The sequence below is a fragment of the Liolophura sinensis genome, chromosome 1, assembly GCF_032854445.1.
Source record: "Liolophura sinensis isolate JHLJ2023 chromosome 1, CUHK_Ljap_v2, whole genome shotgun sequence".
NCBI lineage: Eukaryota > Metazoa > Mollusca > Polyplacophora > Chitonida > Chitonidae > Liolophura > Liolophura sinensis.
This window is the reverse complement of record NC_088295.1, coordinates 62460357-62479396: the sequence shown is the minus strand read 5'-3', so window position 1 is coordinate 62479396 and position 19040 is coordinate 62460357. Positions and strand designations below refer to the sequence as shown.

General features: G+C 37.0%; 2 protein-coding genes across 3 annotated transcripts; both read left to right on the top strand.

Annotated features, from left to right (window-relative positions):
• Positions 1–50: 50 nt before the first annotated feature.
• Positions 51–3370, top strand: LOC135482161 (parkin coregulated gene protein-like). The gene is made up of 5 exons (XM_064762016.1): positions 51–214; positions 752–886; positions 1296–1467; positions 1723–1872; positions 2636–3370. The coding sequence occupies exons 1-5, from the start codon at positions 143–145 to the stop codon at positions 2794–2796; spliced, it is 690 nt and encodes a 229-aa protein (XP_064618086.1). The 5' UTR covers positions 51–142; the 3' UTR covers positions 2797–3370.
• A 3405-nt stretch (positions 3371–6775) lies between these two features.
• Positions 6776–17704, top strand: LOC135480768 (procathepsin L-like). 2 transcript variants are annotated; one of them, XM_064760693.1, is made up of 10 exons: positions 6776–6857; positions 10032–10215; positions 10702–10841; positions 11350–11505; positions 12145–12177; positions 12376–12567; positions 13962–14127; positions 15025–15130; positions 15927–16044; positions 16506–17704. In XM_064760693.1, the coding sequence occupies exons 2-9, from the start codon at positions 10041–10043 to the stop codon at positions 16024–16026; spliced, it is 1068 nt and encodes a 355-aa protein (XP_064616763.1). In that variant the 5' UTR covers positions 6776–6857; positions 10032–10040; the 3' UTR covers positions 16027–16044; positions 16506–17704. The 2 variants fall into 2 exon arrangements, with proteins under 2 accessions (XP_064616763.1, XP_064616772.1); XM_064760702.1 differs by lacking the exon at positions 6776–6857 and adding an exon at positions 9477–9596.
• The last annotated feature ends 1336 nt before the right edge of the window (positions 17705–19040 follow it).

The window sequence follows — 19040 nt, the reverse complement described above, 5'->3', positions numbered from 1 at the left end:
CCGGGCTATGGTTGCCAAGAGACTGGCAGTTATTTTGGAAGCCATCTTGGGGCCTATAATAAGCCACATCGACTTTGGGACAGCAGAAAAGTCCAAAAACATCTCTCCGTGTTAACTCCTCGGTGGTTTATTCGCGTCCACAATGCAGTCTGCAAAAATATGCAACTACGAAAGCATTGCTTTCACTCCTAAGTCACTACAACCGAACGCAGTGGTGAGTACATTTAAGCATTCTTTTCAATTTATTGGGGTGCATTCAATTCACGTTCATAACGTTTACAGTGTGCAGCGAGTGTCGGTATTTTTTTTATGACTCTTGGTTGGGACTATCGGCTTAGTTATTTATTGCTTTACTGTCATGGTTACTGACTTGCAGATAGTATTATTTTAAATGACTGTTTGCATGCTGTTTTAATATAAATCTGAAGAAGACAAAATCTAGTTTTACATTTAGTATGGCAAGAGTTTGTATTTGCTTAGTAAACGATGCAGTAACGGCGAGAATCTACAAAAAAATGAAATGAAATATGTCACTATTTGGGCAGAGTGTTTACTTGTGAACTCAATTGCTTCCAAACTTAATTCGATGTGTTGTGTAATGTTGCAATCTGCAGTGTTATTCTTAAGCTTAATGACTATAGTTAAACGTCTACTCTCCTTAACTGCTTATGGGATTTGTTTAACAAACTTTGTCGACAGGGAACTTGATCTTTGTTAATGTTCTTTCCTAAATTGATTCATACTTTCCTAGGTTGGACCACCTCCTTCGGCTGGAGCTTTTAAAGTCAAACCCTCCAGACCCACAGCATTCAGAAAGTTTTATGAGAGAGGAGATTTCCCAATTGCTCTAGAACACGACACAAAAGGAAACAAAATCGCATGGAAGGTAAGGAGTTCTGTCTAAACAACTTTGTTACAGAATGATTTGCACGTGAAACTGCAATAGCAAATGACTTACAGTCTTCAAAAGCGTAAGCACATGCTTGCTGTGAGTCCAGCTTATGCTGTCTTCCTCTCCAGTCATATGTGAGAAGGTCTGTAAGCACTACCTCAACCCAGTTTCCTCCCCCCAGAATGCTGGCCACTGCCAAAGAACTGAAATATACTGAAGTACATAAATAAACTGTAGAAATCTTGCTGTAATTTACAGTTAAACATTGTTTTTTCTGCATTTGACATTTCCAGCATGAATATGCATGGAGATAGTCAGATAGTTAATATTGTTTCTGAAATTTTTTCATGTTTCATGCTTTTGTGATAGATAATGATTAAATCTTATTTTTGATTTACTACAGGTTGAAATTGAGAAGCTTGATTACCACCATTACCTCCCATTGTTGTTTGACGGACTCCGAGAAACCAAACACCCATATGAATTCTTTGCCAGACAAGGTGTCCATGACATGTTGGAACATGGAGGCTCTAAAATCATTCCTGTCATCCCACAACTGATCATTCCAATTAAAAGTAAGATTTTCAATATTCCTGTCATAATCACAATCCATAATCAGGATGGATGCTTATGTTAATACATAATTGAAGAGAACTCATTACTAATTTGTTAATTGATATCTCTTATATGCTAATATTGTACCTACAGATAACTGTTGTACAGGATTATTTTACTCACCCCTAACAAACACATCAATAATAACACAGGATTTATATTTTTTGTGTGAGGAAAGCTATGTTTACTTATGTGTTATATTTTTTGTCTTTCAGATGCACTCAATACAAAAGACCCCCAGGTAGTTTGTACTACATTGAAAGTATTACAACATTTAGTGGTCTCTGGTGAGCTGGTAGGAGAAGCCCTAGTACCATACTACAGACAGATTCTGCCAATATTGAACTTATTCAAAAGCAAAAATGGTAAGCAATGTATATATATATATACATATTTTCACTATTTCAAGTTGGTCAGTACCCTAAATGACCCAAAATTTTGCTCATTTTCTAGATTCTGGCAGATCTATTGATTTTAGAAAGGTGCTTTTAAAGGTGTTTGGAAGGTAGGATGATATCCTACTGGAAAAATGTAAATTTTAGCACCAGAAGTAATATCTCAAAAATGCTGTTTTGTGGTCAAATTTTTAGGTCATTTGGGATATTTTAGCCATAATTAATCAAGAAATTGCACATGGTTTGACCTATTTCTGGTTTTCATGTGGTTTTAGTACAGTATAATAATAGGGGAAAGTTACAAGGAAAAAGTAGAACAAAAAAAACATATTATCACATTGTTTTGTTAGATTTTCATTTACACTTGACTGATATTAGACTCTTCAGACTTTAAATATCAGTATTTTGTTCTATTTTATTTCATTTATCAAACTACATGTAGAACGGCAGTCCTGTAGGTGGAAAATATAGAAATGCAAGTAACTGGCTTAGTCAAGCACTCAGGCAATATGTTTCAATGTGAACACTAACTCTCCAACTTTCTTCAACTGTTGTTTCCTTTTATTCACTCTTCAACTATTGTTTCCTTTTAGTACAAAGGGAATTATTCACTCTTCAACTGTTGTTTGCTTTTAGTACAAGGGGATTATTCACTATTCAACTGTTGTTCCTTTTAGTACAAGGGGAATTAAGTGCTAATGAGGAAAAAATGTTTGTCATAATTACATTTCAGTGAATTCTGGAGATGGCATTGACTACAGTCAACAGAAACGAGAGAATGTTGGAGATTTGATTCAGGAAACATTGGAGACATTTGAGAAACGAGGTGGAGAAGATGCCTTTATCAACATCAAATACATGATTCCCACATACGAGTCTTGCATGCTGAACTAACTTCCTCCCCAACATCCAGAATTACAACTTTCACATGTTACCTAAGCAGTATACAATGACCTTTATTAAGTTTTTAAAAATTGTAAATACTGATATTATAAATATGAAGGTCATTTGAAACTAAATGTCATTGTGAAGCAATCCACTTAAAGTGTATCTTTTGTAATGGTGAATTGAAAATAGATGGCTGGTTCTCCATCATAAAAGTTCATTCAGCTGGATGTTTTTTTAGGATACCGTGAGTTGTAAGGTTTTTAAACATGTTACAGTTTTCTGTCCATGATTCAAAAGGTTAGGTTTTTTTTTAGACTTTATTCTTTCTGCTACCAGCATTAATGTCTATTTTCACAGTGCTGCAGGACAACCTGTTTTTCAATAACAGTACTTTACCTTTTAAATTTCATGTACTGTAATGTGTAATATAAGGGCCAGCTATTGACATTCCTTCATTCCATGTAGCTGTTAATGAGAAACATACCAACCATTTAACTTTATATCTCATTAATCTGTCTTGATGTAAATTATTTATGATGTAGATATATGTAATGTTATGGATTGCCAAATAAATACAAAAAACCTGACATTGGTGTTGATGATTTTTGCCTTAATCTGTGAAGCAGCCATGTATGGAAAAGCTTGTTATTTTGGAAACATTTGAATTTCTGTTACATTGTTTCACACTTAGGGTTGTCTTCATTCTGCCTTATGGAAACCCATACCCAGTTTCCTTAATCCCGTAATGTTTTATTGCATGTCTTTGGATGGGACAGGTGGTTGGTTAAAGTTACCGAACCAATCCTTTATACATGTATATCGCTGCGGTAATTGTAGGAGGAGCAAAGCCTAAAGCACCTAATTACTGGAAAACACCAATCCATTTCTCAGTATGGTACAAAAGACTACGGCATGGAGTGTAAAACTAGAGCAGCAACGAGAATGTGATAGTTGGCAAATGGTCAGACCTGGTGAAATCCGAATTGTTCTTGTCAGTTTACGTCAGGATTTTGTTATGTCTATGTAATAGATTTATAAGTACTTCTAGCAACTTGCACGCCCTCAGCACCGTGACCGTTTGCTTAGAAAAATATGCAATGGTTAAGGCAGTTTTTGATTTTTTAATACACATGCATGTTCTCCTCTACAAAGCAATCGGAGGCAAAGTTGTTATTGTAATTATAAACAGACTTACATGTACCATGGAATCATTTCTAGACGTGAAATATGGTTGTAGGCCCGTGTGGAACGACGTTGGTGTACTTAGCCTCAAGTCTAGGCCTGTACATAGGGGTGGCCCGGTTGGCACTTCACCGCCTTCATATTTGCTGACTTTATTTATATTCCCTTTATATTTTGTCACTCTTCTTGAAAATATTCCCTAAATACCGGACAGACGCAGTTGTTGAATGCACATGTGTAGATTCATTGCGTCAAAATCTTTTTGTGTGGTGTTTAACGCCTATTTGCCAATTGTATAAGGTTGATGGACGGAGAAAAAGGAAGAAAACAGTGTCAGGTATCCTGTATATAACAAAACTCCTGGGTATGTATATAATCAGTCGGATTGCATATACAAAGTCGTGCATACATATATAGTCAGTGTGCAGCAAGAAATGTGTGGGAATGCATGAAGATTCAATTAACCTTTGCATCGAAATTTGGTATTGTTGAGCTTTTCTTTGACAATACCGTTTTACGGTTGCTACCATAATGTGAAGTAGGTTTTGTTCTTGCGTAAAGTAAGGCTGAACAATGGCATTGAGGCAGGCCCTCTTAATATACCTCCGTAACGATATACTCGTTACCCCAATAAATAAAGCAGAAAAGTCAAGTGACACTTCCCACTGATCAGCAGTTGCATTACCCCTTTTTGGGAGGTAAAATGCTTACATGTAGCCCCCACCCCCCCCACCCCACCCCGACACTATGAAATCCTTTCTGAAGTGAATGCCCTACAACACTGGCAGATGACCGACCATGCATGTACTGGTGTGCGTGTAATTGATTCGTTTCCTATACCTCTAAAAGACATCCGTTCAACCTTCTGTTGTTCATGTATACACCCATATCGCTACCGCCAACTATATCTGGACCGTAATTGTTGTACTACAATATACGTTATATGTTCACGGCGTATACTGTTACACGTAGAACTTGAATCTTCTGTAGTGTATGCCAGCTTTCAGAAATAAGCATGAATGTCTTAGTATACGCAAGTATAAAATGATAGCAAACAATTAAATACATTAACATATAAATAAATTCTCGTTTGCCAATTTGATGGAAATTTACCGTTATAGATTTTGCTGATTTATCGATGTTGTATTGAAACAAATTATTGTGCAATAATCTGCATGCTTTATAGGAAATGCTGACGCAAGGAATATGCAGCAAAAAACTCTACCTGCCTTTAATTGTGTTTAGTGGAACAGAGTATATCCGTATATAGGCCTATGTATACACATATATGTATTAAAAGGGAAATAAAACTATTTAAGTGGGGGCAGATGTGGGGACAGAGCGGCTGAAGTCCCATTCCCGTCAAAGAAATAATAGTGGGAGGATTAAAGTTGAGCTAAGCGCCCCTGCCCTGATATAATGTTTTTTTCTTAAGACCATAATACATAGGCAGAGCGGTTTGAATAACAATGCTTAATAAATAAAGGATAACGTGCCGTTTATACCGGATTTATAACAATGTTTTTCACCAGAAATCGCCTAAATTGCGTCTCCAGCCTATAAATGGCGAGAACTTCCGAGGCCTAGGCGGCTTCTGGACCGTTGCCTGATGAGCTGGGATGCTAGTGCCAGCCCCCCAACAATTTAGAACGTTCGGCCACTGTTATATATAGAGCCATTAAGAATATATATGTTAATGGCTCATTCTTAGCTGTTGATAGTTTCATGCTTTTTTTGTAGCTCAATTCATATATAGAGCTATATATCTGCAAGTCTACATGTAGAACATAAATGGAGTCAGATGACCAGGTTTAAAGGATAGCCACGTGCAACAATTATTATTATATAACAATTTCCCTGATCATTAACGTCAGCAAAATATACAATACACAGATTCCTTTTCGATTGGGTTACCAACAGAACTTAGGTGTTCGGTTACCACTGCATAAAAGCCGAGAACCTATACTTCTGACACTCCTGTCGTCATAGCTATCAATTACAGGCGCCCCCTTGGTGAGCTTTTAAGTAAGGAAATGAACATCTTGCTCAACAGCATGGGGGCTTGCCTGAACTTGTAATGGCAATTAAGAAACTTTTTAATCCCATGCCACTTTGGGTGACGTGAGCTGGGCTTGTCGGGTATAGAACGTGTTATCAGCGGGATTTATTCTCATGATGATGCTGTTAATCCAATTTAAATTTTCTTATTTTAACACAGTTTAATGTTGATATATAGGCCGACTACACACGTAGGACAATCCTATAATCCTGTAAAAGTATTGTGTCAGTAATTATAAAAAAAATATTCATGATTGGCCTAAACATGTAAATGTGTGTTCATTCAAGTGTGTTTGCAAATTAAACGCAGGGGTACTTCATATTTTGCGAAGTTTGAACACATACATATTTGTTATTGCAAAATTTCTTAATGATAATCATCAACGAAGTGTCATACGTGTACTTTATTTGACTTTGTATCTAGCCCTATACGACACCATATACATACCGTACCGTGCGGCATGTGTGGAGAAAAGAAAATGTAGTTCAATTATATCATGTACAGTTCTTGTTTGCTTTTAAACACAATGGTACAATTATAACATGCTTACTGAATATAAACTATTTTAAATATGAATATTTAAATTGTTGTCACGTGCTATCACGAGAGCAACGTGGGGACAATCATATACAACGTAGCACACGTGGGAAGGTCCGCTCAGTCTGAACATGTGACGATTACTGGTCATTCAGAGTTATCGTTCCTGGCGTTAAGCTGACGTAACCAGGAAGCGCAGTCATATGACTTCGGGTCACATGAGTGAGTGAGCTGTTACTTCGAATTGGGATTTGGAGAAGAAAAGACGTACTTTAAAGCTTCTCATTTGGTAAGTATTGTGCGAGCATATAAGTCACACAGACGTCCATGTCTTCAATCGTTTATGCAAGTTCATAAATTCGGTTTAAACCTTGGTGAGTTATTTTTCTGTCAAGAAATGAGTAAATTTGCTGGTCGCTCTTAGCGGCAGCACAGCGAAGTTCCGAATGTTCCATTCAAACATTCGAAACTTCTACATACTTTCTGAAAGTGTGGTGAAAAGCTGAACTAGATATTTCCCTTCATGATACACTGTTCGTGTGACTGAAACTGGGTGTGTGCACTGCAGATGCTGTAGGGCTCTTTTTAAATCAGAGCTTGAAGTGTTAACAAAGGATAGGGACCTAATTTATGTTTTGTGACCCTTCTTTCTTCTTCAAAAATTTCCGAATACAGAAAAAGTATTTCTCAGAAGTCCTTAACTGGCTTTCGCATCGTCCCTAAAGATATTTGGTTTACTTAAACAGATATGTATAAGTAACACACACTCTTGGAACAGTTGCATTTGACTAAAATGAACATTATTTCATGTAATTCACTGACTGCAACCAAAGCAAATGTGGCAATACCAGCCACTACATTTGAACACAGACAGTTTTGGGTTTGTGCAGATAGGTGAAAGTCCAGCAAATGGCAGAAAAAAGAAATTGACACAATAGATAATCGGCATTAATTTTTGTGAACACTTGTAGTGAGTCTGTACTCTGTTGTGCATCAACATTGGCATTGGCATCGGCATTGGCATCCAATAGTAGGGTATTTTAAAAAATGTACCCCGGTACTGCCAGAATTGATCTCGGGGGGAATACATGCAGAGCACAATAGCACAAGGGGGTGTTCAATTATTGATACTTTGTGGACATATTACATGTAATTGCCATGTATGACAGAATTTACAATTTTGAGTACTTTTGAGTAGTGAAAAGTAGATGAATTGGGCTTAAGTCTCCTACAGGGGAGCTTTTTCGTAGGTTTGCTACTGTATTTAAATTAAATTGTTATATCTCTGTCAGTTAAACAGATTTTTTTGCTGCTAAAAGTGGAAAAGGTATATTTTTAGCTAGAATTTTTTAAGTATAATTAATGCATATGGGAATTATTAATTCACCCACTTGTATCAAGAGTGTCCTGATCAAATTTCTCTTTATCGTTATAAAGCACAATAATTCTGTTACTTAAACAGTATATCACCTTGTAAGTTTTACATTTAAAAAGTTAAATGTTTGTAAAGATTTAGCAGAAGCAGAAACATGGTCACGTTGAAATGTTCAAGAAGGCAGTTATAATAACTTGTAAATATAAAATGCATCAAACATGTGCTTGTTGTGCACATGAATTAAACATCCAAAAAGAAACTAATAGCCTATCAAAGAATGGCTTTCCACCCCCAGATTTATGCATGTTTTTTTTTTTAACTTGAATGAGTCAACAGAAATGCAGGTATTACTCATTATGTATAAGCTCACTCTCTGCTGACCCATTTAACATTGATATGAAACAAGGACAAATAACTATGAGTATAAGATAACGTATGGGGTTATGTGGAAATTGAAAGAACATCTGCTACTCAATATGGTAATAGATTCCAGAGCTCTGATGTCATGCTGAGCTTCCATCATCTGCTGTTTAGCATCCTGTTCCATTATTGAAGACTGTCACATGACAGTGCTGTGTCTCCCCATGGTATCTGGGTCAGTCATATGACTTGTCTGCATACAGGCTCCCTCCCTACAGGTTTATAAATGTGTGTCTCCTAGGGTTTGGCATAGTTTAAACTGGAAATCTGGGGATAGGTGTGTATAGTCCAGTTTGTTTGTGGTCATCCACGAGGTCTCTTAGATTTACTAAGTACAGGTGTACTAGGTTTATGCTTTCTTAAGTTGACTCAGTGGCAGGAAAAATTTATATATGTATGAAAAGTCTCCACAGTAACCTACTTTAAAAATAAGATAACCAAGCTCAGTTACCTGACCTACATGTATTTACCAGAAAAACTTGCATATGGCTTTGTCCATGGTTAACAAAAGAGCAGGAAAGTGTGTTCAAACAGAACACAGTTCAGGCTTACGGTTTTTTTAACACCATAGGGGACGATAGACATTTTGTTTTACTGTTTATGTAAAGAGAAAACTCAGCTCCAGGGAAAAATTCATGAATTTGGACTGGTATTTTTCATAATTGGTAAGTGTTAACATGGCTGTAATGAGTCAAAATCTAGAATCAGAAATTTAACACATCTTACATTCTTTAGCCTTTGTATTTGTTGAGAGCGTTAGCTAAAATATGCCCTTAAAGTGATAGACATCTCTATGTTTTCGTTTCACTGCAACTGTCTTCAAGACTTCAAATGATCATATTGACAGATCAGAGTCTGTAGAATGTAGGTCTACATGTAAAGTTCTGTCAGTGGTCATTGGTGTGAAATTAACTCAAAACTGAAGGAGGATAGTCTGACCTCCGCCATCTTATATAACTGTACACTAATACGGCCATGTCACTCACTGTCAGAGATTTCTCCATCCATCAGTGCCTGTCACTGACTGACTTCTCAAGTTCCTGAAGCAAACAGTCTACAGATGAGCAGTTAGTGAGGTGTGACAGCTTTGTTGTGAGAGATGTTACCAGTATGTACTTGGTAGGCGGATCACTATACCCAGAGATGTGGCCTCTGGCCATTAGCTCCAAATACAAGCACATCTGTATCCTGTGATGTAGAATGAAATTGTACATGTGTGCATGTTTACATTAGGTAAATAGCCTGAAGTTTTATAGGTCTAGGTACATGTACTTCTATATGTAGAGATCATTTCAAGTTAAATTGAGGGAGACTAAAACTCATTTATTGTATGAATTCTGTTAGGAAATCCATACAGTTTCAACAATGTATCCAATATGTTACATATTGAGGAAGGAACAAAATGTCTGCACAAGCACAAGAAGTGAAGGCACACCATCTCAAAGCTGAGAACTAAAAACAAAACTTGATTTGCCAAATTTTCTGCAAAATTTTTGTGAACTTCATATAAATTTCCAGCATAAAAATTTTGTTGCGTATTATTATTAAAAATCCTAAATTCCAGATAAATCCTGTAAAGCTTTCGTTTTATTCTCTGGCAATACAGACTATAGGAGACATGCAGAAATCTTAGTTGAACTAAACCATGGTTTTGTTTTTAACTTTCAGTTTGTCATCATGATTAAGCTGACATTGTTGAGCGTTCTGGTCACCTGTGCGTGGGCTTTCCCTCAGAAGTCTGTGGAGTGGTTTGAGCTTTCTGTTGCCAAAAAGGTTGTAACTGCCAACAAAACAGTTCAGCTGACATACCAGCCATACACCGAGCAGTGGCAGAAGTTTAAGGTTCAACATGGTAAGCAGGAAGTGTTAATACATCAAGCTCTCTCTCTTTTAGAGGAAATGATGATTATATAGATATGATATGTAATTAAAATTAATGATTTTTACATACAAGGAAGAAAAAGACTGGCACATGTACACCAAATAAATTGATGTAAGGATATTAAAGGTTCTATCAAATAAATTCTGTTTTTTCCAAAGTGTACTCTTATGCTGACTGCATATGCCAGATCAAATATACATAGATCTTAAAGATAATGCTAAGATATTGTGAGCTATCCATACATCTGATTGTAACATTGGGATGGAAAGACACTGGTTGGTAATTCTGGCTTATACTCCATGAGGTAGTGTATAGTATAGTGGCTCCAGTCTCTTACACAGTGTAGCAAATTTAATACCAAGTGAGAAGTCCACAAAACTTTTTTAACAATGTACCCAATTTTGTTTACAAGTGTATATATTTGTAGTTACATAAGTATTTTGTAATTGTTTGCAGGAAAATCATATGAAGGTGATGAAGAAGACCGTAGATTTGGAATCTTTGTAGAGAATGTGAAGAAGATAGAATCTCACAATGCACTTTTCTTGGCTGGGAAAAAATCTTTCTTCCTTGGGTTAAACCAATTCACTGACTGGGTAAGTCTTCAAAACACCATGAGTACTGAAGTTTGTGCTTGATGAACTTAGCACACGTAGTAGTACTACCACTTTCCATGTGTCCTGGATATAACCTCCACTGTATGAGAAAATCAGTATGTTCTAAAGAGTGGAAAAAATCTGGAATTTACCGCAACTAATTTCTCAGAGCTGGAATAGGAAAGTTTGTAGTTAAATCGGTTTTAATGCTGTAAAATCAAAGATAAAAAGACTGACACAATTCAGACATGCATAAATCAGTGTGAACGGAACTCAGAATATGGTATGCGTGGTTCTGTTTTCATAGGTTATATATGGACTGTTATACATGCATGTACTTTAGCCAATCAGCTTTGACGGTGACCTTTAATCACAATAGTTACAGTTCAACACATTGTATGCTTTGCTTGAAAACAGCAAACAGATGATATGGCTGGTCTTTAGACCCGAAGATGTTATTACATGCCTTGAGAGGTAATGATCAAATTGCCCACTTTTGTTGTAACAGGAATTTGGAGAATTCAGTCAGTACAATGGTTACCAGCCCAAGTTTAACTTGACCAAACCTTTGGACAGAGCCTCATACTTGTCTCCTAGCTTTGTCAATCTACCCAAGACTGTAGATTGGAGAGAGAAGGGCTACGTTACACCAGTGAAGAACCAGGTAAGATATAACACTGTTAGGTATTATGCTCATATATACTTGTATAGTTATATTCTTAAGTTCATATGTAAGAGATGTGTGTCACATTTTAAGATTCCCATTCCACATTGATTGGTGCATAGAGTCACAGCAATAGCCGATCTGACATGTCAGTTTATAGATGAATGCGTCACAGTGCATTCTGGTGAAACTGACAGTACAGCTGATTGTAACTACAATTATTTCCCATAATTCCTCAGTATCGCCTTGTGTATTTTTAGTAACATTGCCCCAGTGACTTAAGCAGGTGTTTACATATAACACTGTGGCAGGCTACTCGCTGTTTATGTACTCCTCTTATAAACTGTAGCAGGCTGTTATAAAACTATGGGTAAAAACATCAGCATTGGTTGTTTGTAATTTAAAAAGAGATAATAATTACTGATGAATTCCATGTAAAATTTCAGACAAACGGAAGTAAAGAACAAAAGAGTAAAATAGTAAAAAGTTTATAACGGTTCCTGGTTACTGTTCAGAACTGTATACATGTAATAGAAAATCTTTGCTACGTGTGGATGGTAGGCTGATATATCTTTGCTTTTGTATGTTTGTTTTCATGGTCAGTTCTGTAAAAGTTAATCCTTTTTATCTGATTTACAGGGTCAGTGTGGATCTTGTTGGGCCTTCAGCACTGTAAGTATTGCCTGGTTTCATTGTCTAGGGCCCAGTGTAAGAGTTTGTTGTATTTTCTGGGAAGACGTTGCTCACTGCTTCAGTAGTTTAAAATACAATCAGGTCATTTAATTATATATATGGCAGTATAGAATTAAAGCCATTTGTATTATAGAATAATGTCTGTAAGGTAAGTCAAGTGGCTTTTCGTGATTTCAGACTGGATCTCTGGAAGGCCAGCATTTCAAGAAGACAGGTACTCTGGTATCCCTCAGTGAGCAGCAGCTTGTGGACTGCTCCAAGTCATTCGGTAACCAGGGTTGTAATGGTGGACTGATGGACCAGGCCTTCCAGTACATCAAGGCTAACAAGGGGCTGGACACAGAGGAGACCTATCCATATGATGCTAGGGTATGTCTGCAAATTTTGTTACACAGTCCGTAAAGATTCTTTGTTTTAAGGGTTAGGAGGGGGTAACATGAAGCTATGAGAAAAAATGGGGTTGGTCAATACATGTAGCAGGGTTCCTGGAGCCCTAGAAAATGCTTGAAAGTCATGGAATTTGAAACTAAAGTTTTCAGGCCTTGAAAGCTTTGAAATAGTTGTGTGCAGGTCATTGAATTTCTATGCTAATCTTGGAAATTGATTAAAACTTTCAAAACTGTTGACTGCATGTTTTAGGTTTGATGATGACCTTACCCAATCTCATAAAATGATGATTGTTTTTTTGGTGTCTATATGATATACAAGCATCATCCAGGCATGAGGATTTCAGAATTGCTGGGAAACACTTTTTGGTTCCCTGTACCTTTGACCTGGGAAACGGTGGGAACCATTTTTTCAGCTCCAAACAATTTCTGCTTTGCAATCAAGCAAATCTCAGAATCCGAATTTCATATGAGTCACAATTTCCTTCGTCAAGGACCTTGATTGGCTTTCTGTCGCAGATGTAATTTATCGGCTGTGCTTCTGCCTGTCATCATGGCAGATAGCATTGCAGGCTCACTGTACACAGAGAGATGAAAAAGGTCCATTTTCATTAGACCACTCGTGGCAACAAAGTACAAGTGCCAAGTGACACCTTAGCCACAATCTGAGGCTCACAACTCAAGTCTTCAGACAATAAACTCTGTTCAATGTTTACTAAGCAGTACTGAACGAGGAGCCAAGCCTTTTTTTGAAATGAGAAACAGACTTTCGGCTCCATGAATTTTTAAACTGGGAACGGAAACGGAACAGTCGTTTCCGTGAAATCCCCATGCCTGATCATCATCATCATTATTGTAATTGACGTTTAAAATGTTATGAGGATAATACCAATAATTGATCATTCAGTAGTCACTGTTCAGTCAAGGATGAAAGGTGTCTTGCCTTTATGTGTGGTATGAATCCCTTGCAGTTACCCTAGTTCCTCAAGCTTTTCGACAAAACTTCGATTGGATTGGTCAATTTATGGGCTTCACAAATAGTGTATTATTAGCTGTTGGCAGAGAATAAGGTTTTAAGAATAGGCTCAAAAAAACACCTTGGAAACCTGTGAAAAGGTTGAAGAATTACAGTATGTTAGTTTTGGTTTATATTTGGAGCTAACACTTTTTCAACTTGTAAATTTTACCGCCATCGTACAGTGGAAATGTTTTTGAGTGAGGCATTAGACTGCAATCAGATAAATTTTACGTAAAATTTAACCATTTAACTCATTTTGAAATTTATAAGTTGTGTTGCGTTGTTTACCATTGTTACCTTTACTAATGCTTGTTTGTAGGGAAAGTCTTTGTAAACTGTTACGGTTGTTGTTGCTTCAGGAGGAGAAATGCCACTTTGACCCCTCTGATGTTGGAGCCACTGACACTGGGTTTGTTGATGTGACAAAGGACGACGAGGACAAACTGAAGGAAGCTGTTGCCACAGTGGGCCCTGTCTCAGTAGCTATTGATGCCAGTCACTCGTCATTCCAGATGTACCGTGGAGGTAAACAAAATAATAATGACTGTATTGTTGACTTGAGAAGTCTTGAAGGGCTATATTTATAAGAACAAAGAATATGAATACCCATGTGTTCATTTTAAGACATGCAGTAAACAACCTAAAACTTTTTTTCCAATCACAAAGTTACACAGGTTGCCCGATTCAGAAAATCCTACTGGTCTCAGAAAAGTGTGTTGAGGTTTGGTTGGATGATCATATCTTACTAGTAAAATATACTTTTCAGTTTACAATATAAGTTTTAAGTAACGATTTATGATATTTATTTTCCTCCAAACTTGGGGTGAAATTTGATTTGACTTACTAGGGCTCTTGATGACTGGGCCTTTCAATCTATACAGCTAATATTGTTTGATAAATTAACATATGTTTTCCCAGGGTTTTACTTTTTAAGTTTTTCAACCCTTCATTTATGATCAGCACCCGTCCATTTCCGCTTGTAGCTCTTAGGGTCCTAATGAATATTATATCAGGTTTTGATCATTAATGTTAGGCCAAAACAAAAATACTGTACATTGCTCTAAAGACTTAACTCATTCCCTGTATTACATGTATTCACAGCTGACTGATCAGAAAATACATATCCTTGTGTAGTCTGCAATTACCTTGGGGCTGATAGCACAAACACAATTCTGACCTGAGTCAAAATTTTAAAACCTTGCCACAATGCTTAGTATTTGTTAATGGAACTTGGAGTTTTGACACATTTGTCTTAGAGAACATTGTTGAGGTGGTCCAAATTTTCGTTTACAGTGCCCAAAAATAAACTCTAAAATCCTATCTCAAGTTTTGACTTGCGTCAAAATTAGCTTTGTGGAATGAGCCCTAGGTTTTGGTTTCAGTTAGGTAACATCCTGACATGTTAGTTATGTTGGTTTGTAGGCGTATACGATGAACCGGAGTGCTCTCAGACTGCACTGGATCATGGAGTGCTGGTAGTAGGTTATGGAACTGAAGATGAGCAGGATTACTGGCTTGTTAAAAACAGGTCAGTGTTATTAGAGTGGCACAGCTTCAATATTCCTTTTGATTTCTGTGAGTTCAAGTAACCTACTGATGGTCGTGGGTTTGCTTGGTTACCTCCCACCATAATGCTGGCTTCCCTCGTGGAGGTGAAATATTCTTGAGTGTGGCATGAAACACCAATCAAATCAAATGCATGTATTATTCCAGGCTGTATTTATTATACCTTTACATATTATGAGAGGGCTTAGATTTTATTTCTTTATATTGTTTACTTCAATAGATAAAATTGGGAATATTCTTCATTAAATGTATTAAAGATATATCATATATCTAGACCAATAACTGATAAGGGCTTTATATAAGTACCCAAATAAAAGTAAACTTAGTAGAATTTGGTAAAAAGTAGTTTTTTGGGCCTAGGACATTGTAGACTAAAAGCAGATGTGCCCTTAAATGTGTGTAACATTCTGAACAATTCCTGTTTGTCTGTTATAAACTTCATTTGTCACCCAATGTGGCATTTTCCACTGCTTATATGACTGTTAAAAGGATTGTTTCCCAACTTGCATTTGGCTATAAAGAGGATGGTTTCCCAACTTGCATTTGACTATTAAAGGGATGGTTTCCCCGCTTTAATTTGGCACTTAAAAGAATGGTTTCTCAACTTCCATTTGACTATTAAAGGGATGGTTTCCTCACTCAATTTGACAATTAAAGGGATGGTTTCCCAACATTCATTTGACTAAGGAGTAATAACTGTTTAACAGTACTTAGGTTAGTTCTTAGGTGATTAACTGATTTTTCGTTTGCCGTCACAGCTGGGGAACAACCTGGGGAGAGGATGGATATGTGAGGATGTCCCGTAACAAAGACAACCAGTGTGGCATTGCTTCTCAGGCCAGCTACCCTCTTGTCTAAACGAAAATTGGATACATGGTAAGGATAAAGTGACATTGTTTTTCTCTGAAACCATGCGCACATTTTGTGCTTGTGTACTGTCTTAGTATTGTAGAAATGATGTTAGCATTAGCATTATTATCCTATGTAGACTTGAATCTAAATATTCAGGTGGCTAGCCCCCCCAATGGATCCGCTGCAGACTTACCTAGCTTAGGAAGTTTATCATTTGCCTTATTAACTGTGGTAGTTTCCTTAGAGCTTTGTCTGGTTTCCCCCACCCATTAACTTGGTTACAATCATACAAAGTGAAACGTTCTGGAGTGTACATTCTAGTCTTTGTTTGGCAATCTACCAATTTCCAAAGTGTAAAGTGTATTACTACATGTACATACCATTTCTTGGGTTACCTTTTGATCATAAAATTTTATTCACATTCTGATAATAAAACACATGAAACCTCATTTGAGTTATTTACTATTTTTTTGCCTTTTCCACAGATATGGACTCATGACGAGATATGTTGTGAGAGAGTTCTCCTCAGCAAAGATCTGATGACAAGGATCTCACTTCTGAACAAGAATGTCTTTCTAGGACGTTACAAAGCCTCAAAACCTGTTTTTACACAACTTTCCATTGTAAATGGGATTCCTATCAAAGAAACATGATGGACTCCGTGGTAGTTTTAAGCTGTCTTTGGGTTTGTCTTGTCCTGCTTGGTTTTTACCAGTTGTCTAAATATTTACAATGACATAATCCATCAAGAAGTGAGTGTGGTGTAATTTGCATGTGTGCCAACATGAAAGACTGCCTAAAGTATATTCTGTGTGATTGAATGTACAGGTATGAATTAAAAAATATTAAATCAGTGAGCAAATAAGAATAAGATATTTAATATTATTAAAGAAAAAATAATAATAATCCAAAAACCAAGAAAAACCAAAACAAGCCTTTGAGTGTGTGTTGATACAGTCGTATATTTCCAGATGATTTGTCCTTTGTAAATATCAATCTCACCATCGCAGCTAAGATAATTTTTATAAGTGATACGTGATTGAATTTGGTGATTTGTGACTTCTTGTTATACAGTTTTACCCCAAGATTTGAAAACATTCCCTAAAATGTAATCTGTTTTTACCAGTATGTAAGTTAAGATTCTGATGTTGGTGCTTATACCTTCAACATTACCCCCTCCCCCCTCCCCTCCCTTTTTTTTTTCTTGGTGTTGCAAATGTAGGAATTTATATTGTGTTTTCACTGCATGTCTTAATAGTCCTGGTTGGGATTATTTTTCTTACTGTATTCGTATATGTTTTTATCCAATTTCTTTCCTGTAAAATATCAATTAACCTTGACGATACCTTTTAACGATAAAATGTAAAAGTCCCTGCAGTCTGAGCGGAGATTTTCTCCATATCTACTTATGTTGTGGTATGGTGAACGATGAGATAATCAGAAAATGAACTTGCATGTTTACCGATGTCCGTATTCCATACAAACATTTTTACATTTGCATCTTAAAAAGAATTGGTCAATGCAAACAGGCTCATTTTATCACATTAACAGCCATTGTGTTACCTGATCTGATGCGTCACGGCTGGTATTTTATATTTAATAAATGAAAGTGTAGTTGTAAATGCATCAGTGTCGTGTCTCTTCAGGAAGAATTTTTAAAATAAAATATTTTTTTTACACCAAACTAACGAGTGTTGCTGAATACTTGTGTGAAAACGTACATGTAGTAATGGTTTCTTAGACGGTTTTGTGGCACAGTGGATAATATGCTGGCCTTTCAAATGTTAGGTACCGGCCCGGATAGCACAGTTGGTAGAGCGTCCGCTTCGGGACCGGTAGATCCAGGATCAATCCTTGATCGAGTCGCACCTAAGACTTTAAAAGAGGAAGTTGTAACTTCCTCGCTTGGCGTTCAGCATGAAGGGGATAGTGCAACGACTGGTTGACCCGTATCAGTATAATGGCTCGGGCGGGGCGGCTTACTTGCCTTCGGTAAGTCGTCTCAGTGAAGCAGCACTAAATAAAAGAGCGGTGGAAATCCGTCCTGCAACAAGGAGGCACATTATACGTACATGCACCCTAATGATTCCTTCGTCGTCATATGACTGAAAAATTGTTGAGTACGACGTTAAACCCCAAGCACTCACTCACTCAAATGTTAGGTCACGTGGAGACGTATGTCCAATACGATTCGTATGCGGAATGGTTAAGACTCCTGTGCTTCCCGTGTACTCCAAACCTCGGTGACAATAAGCTACTCTCTCGAGCTGGTTTATCTTCCACCCGTATGACTTGAGTCAAACGTTGAAAAGGTGGCAAAGCTTAAAAAATAGTCTGTGGTTTACTCTGGGCATTTCTGTTTTATTTTACTGCACATATGATGTGCCGAATGCCTGACATGCCCGAAATATTCTTAAGAAAAATTTTAAAAATAATTACATAAATCTGATGAAGAAGGGGTCGCTGTCTGGCTATTTTATACTACGCCGTCACATTTAGATCTCAAGCTTAGCTGCATATGTAAGGTTCGTCTTCTACCTGATGTGAAAAGGTTTCAGTCAGGTACATGTGCGTGTGTCTGGTATGACGAGTGCAGAGTTCTCCACACATAAGCCTGGCCGCTGTCGTGTTTAGCATAAGTGAAATGCTCTTCACGAAAACTTCAGTGATAATGAAACTATAAAATCTGATATTTCGTTGCCATGCACTTGAATATGGACAGTCCACTTCCCTCTACTTATTTACTTATTTGATTGGAGTTTTGCCCCATACTCAACAGTATTTCAAATATACTAAATTCCGAAAGAAACGCGAATGGAAGAAATAGTATAAATTGCAAACGAGTGAGAGCCGGTTGACTTGATTAAATCATATTTTTCTTACACAACAAGAGAATAAAAACTCATATCGTACTGATTCTTCTGAATAAATGGAAATGGGAGAACTCATTTAATCTGCCTCAACAGCCACGCCTTTTGGGGATTGTATTTCCGATGGAATAAAAATTAACGTCAATAACG

Coding starts and splice junctions, on each gene's coding strand:
- LOC135480768 (XM_064760693.1), top strand. CDS start 10,041: ATGATTAAGCTGACATTGTTGAGCGTTCTGGTCACCTGTGCGTGGGCT. Junction 10,216..10,701: donor GAAGTTTAAGGTTCAACATG/GTAAGCAGGAAG, acceptor AATTGTTTGCAG/GAAAATCATATGAAGGTGAT. Junction 12,568..13,961: donor CCTATCCATATGATGCTAGG/GTATGTCTGCAA, acceptor TTGTTGCTTCAG/GAGGAGAAATGCCACTTTGA.
- LOC135482161 (XM_064762016.1), top strand. CDS start 143: ATGCAGTCTGCAAAAATATGCAACTACGAAAGCATTGCTTTCACTCCT. Junction 215..751: donor CACTACAACCGAACGCAGTG/GTGAGTACATTT, acceptor ATACTTTCCTAG/GTTGGACCACCTCCTTCGGC. Junction 1,873..2,635: donor CTTATTCAAAAGCAAAAATG/GTAAGCAATGTA, acceptor ATTACATTTCAG/TGAATTCTGGAGATGGCATT.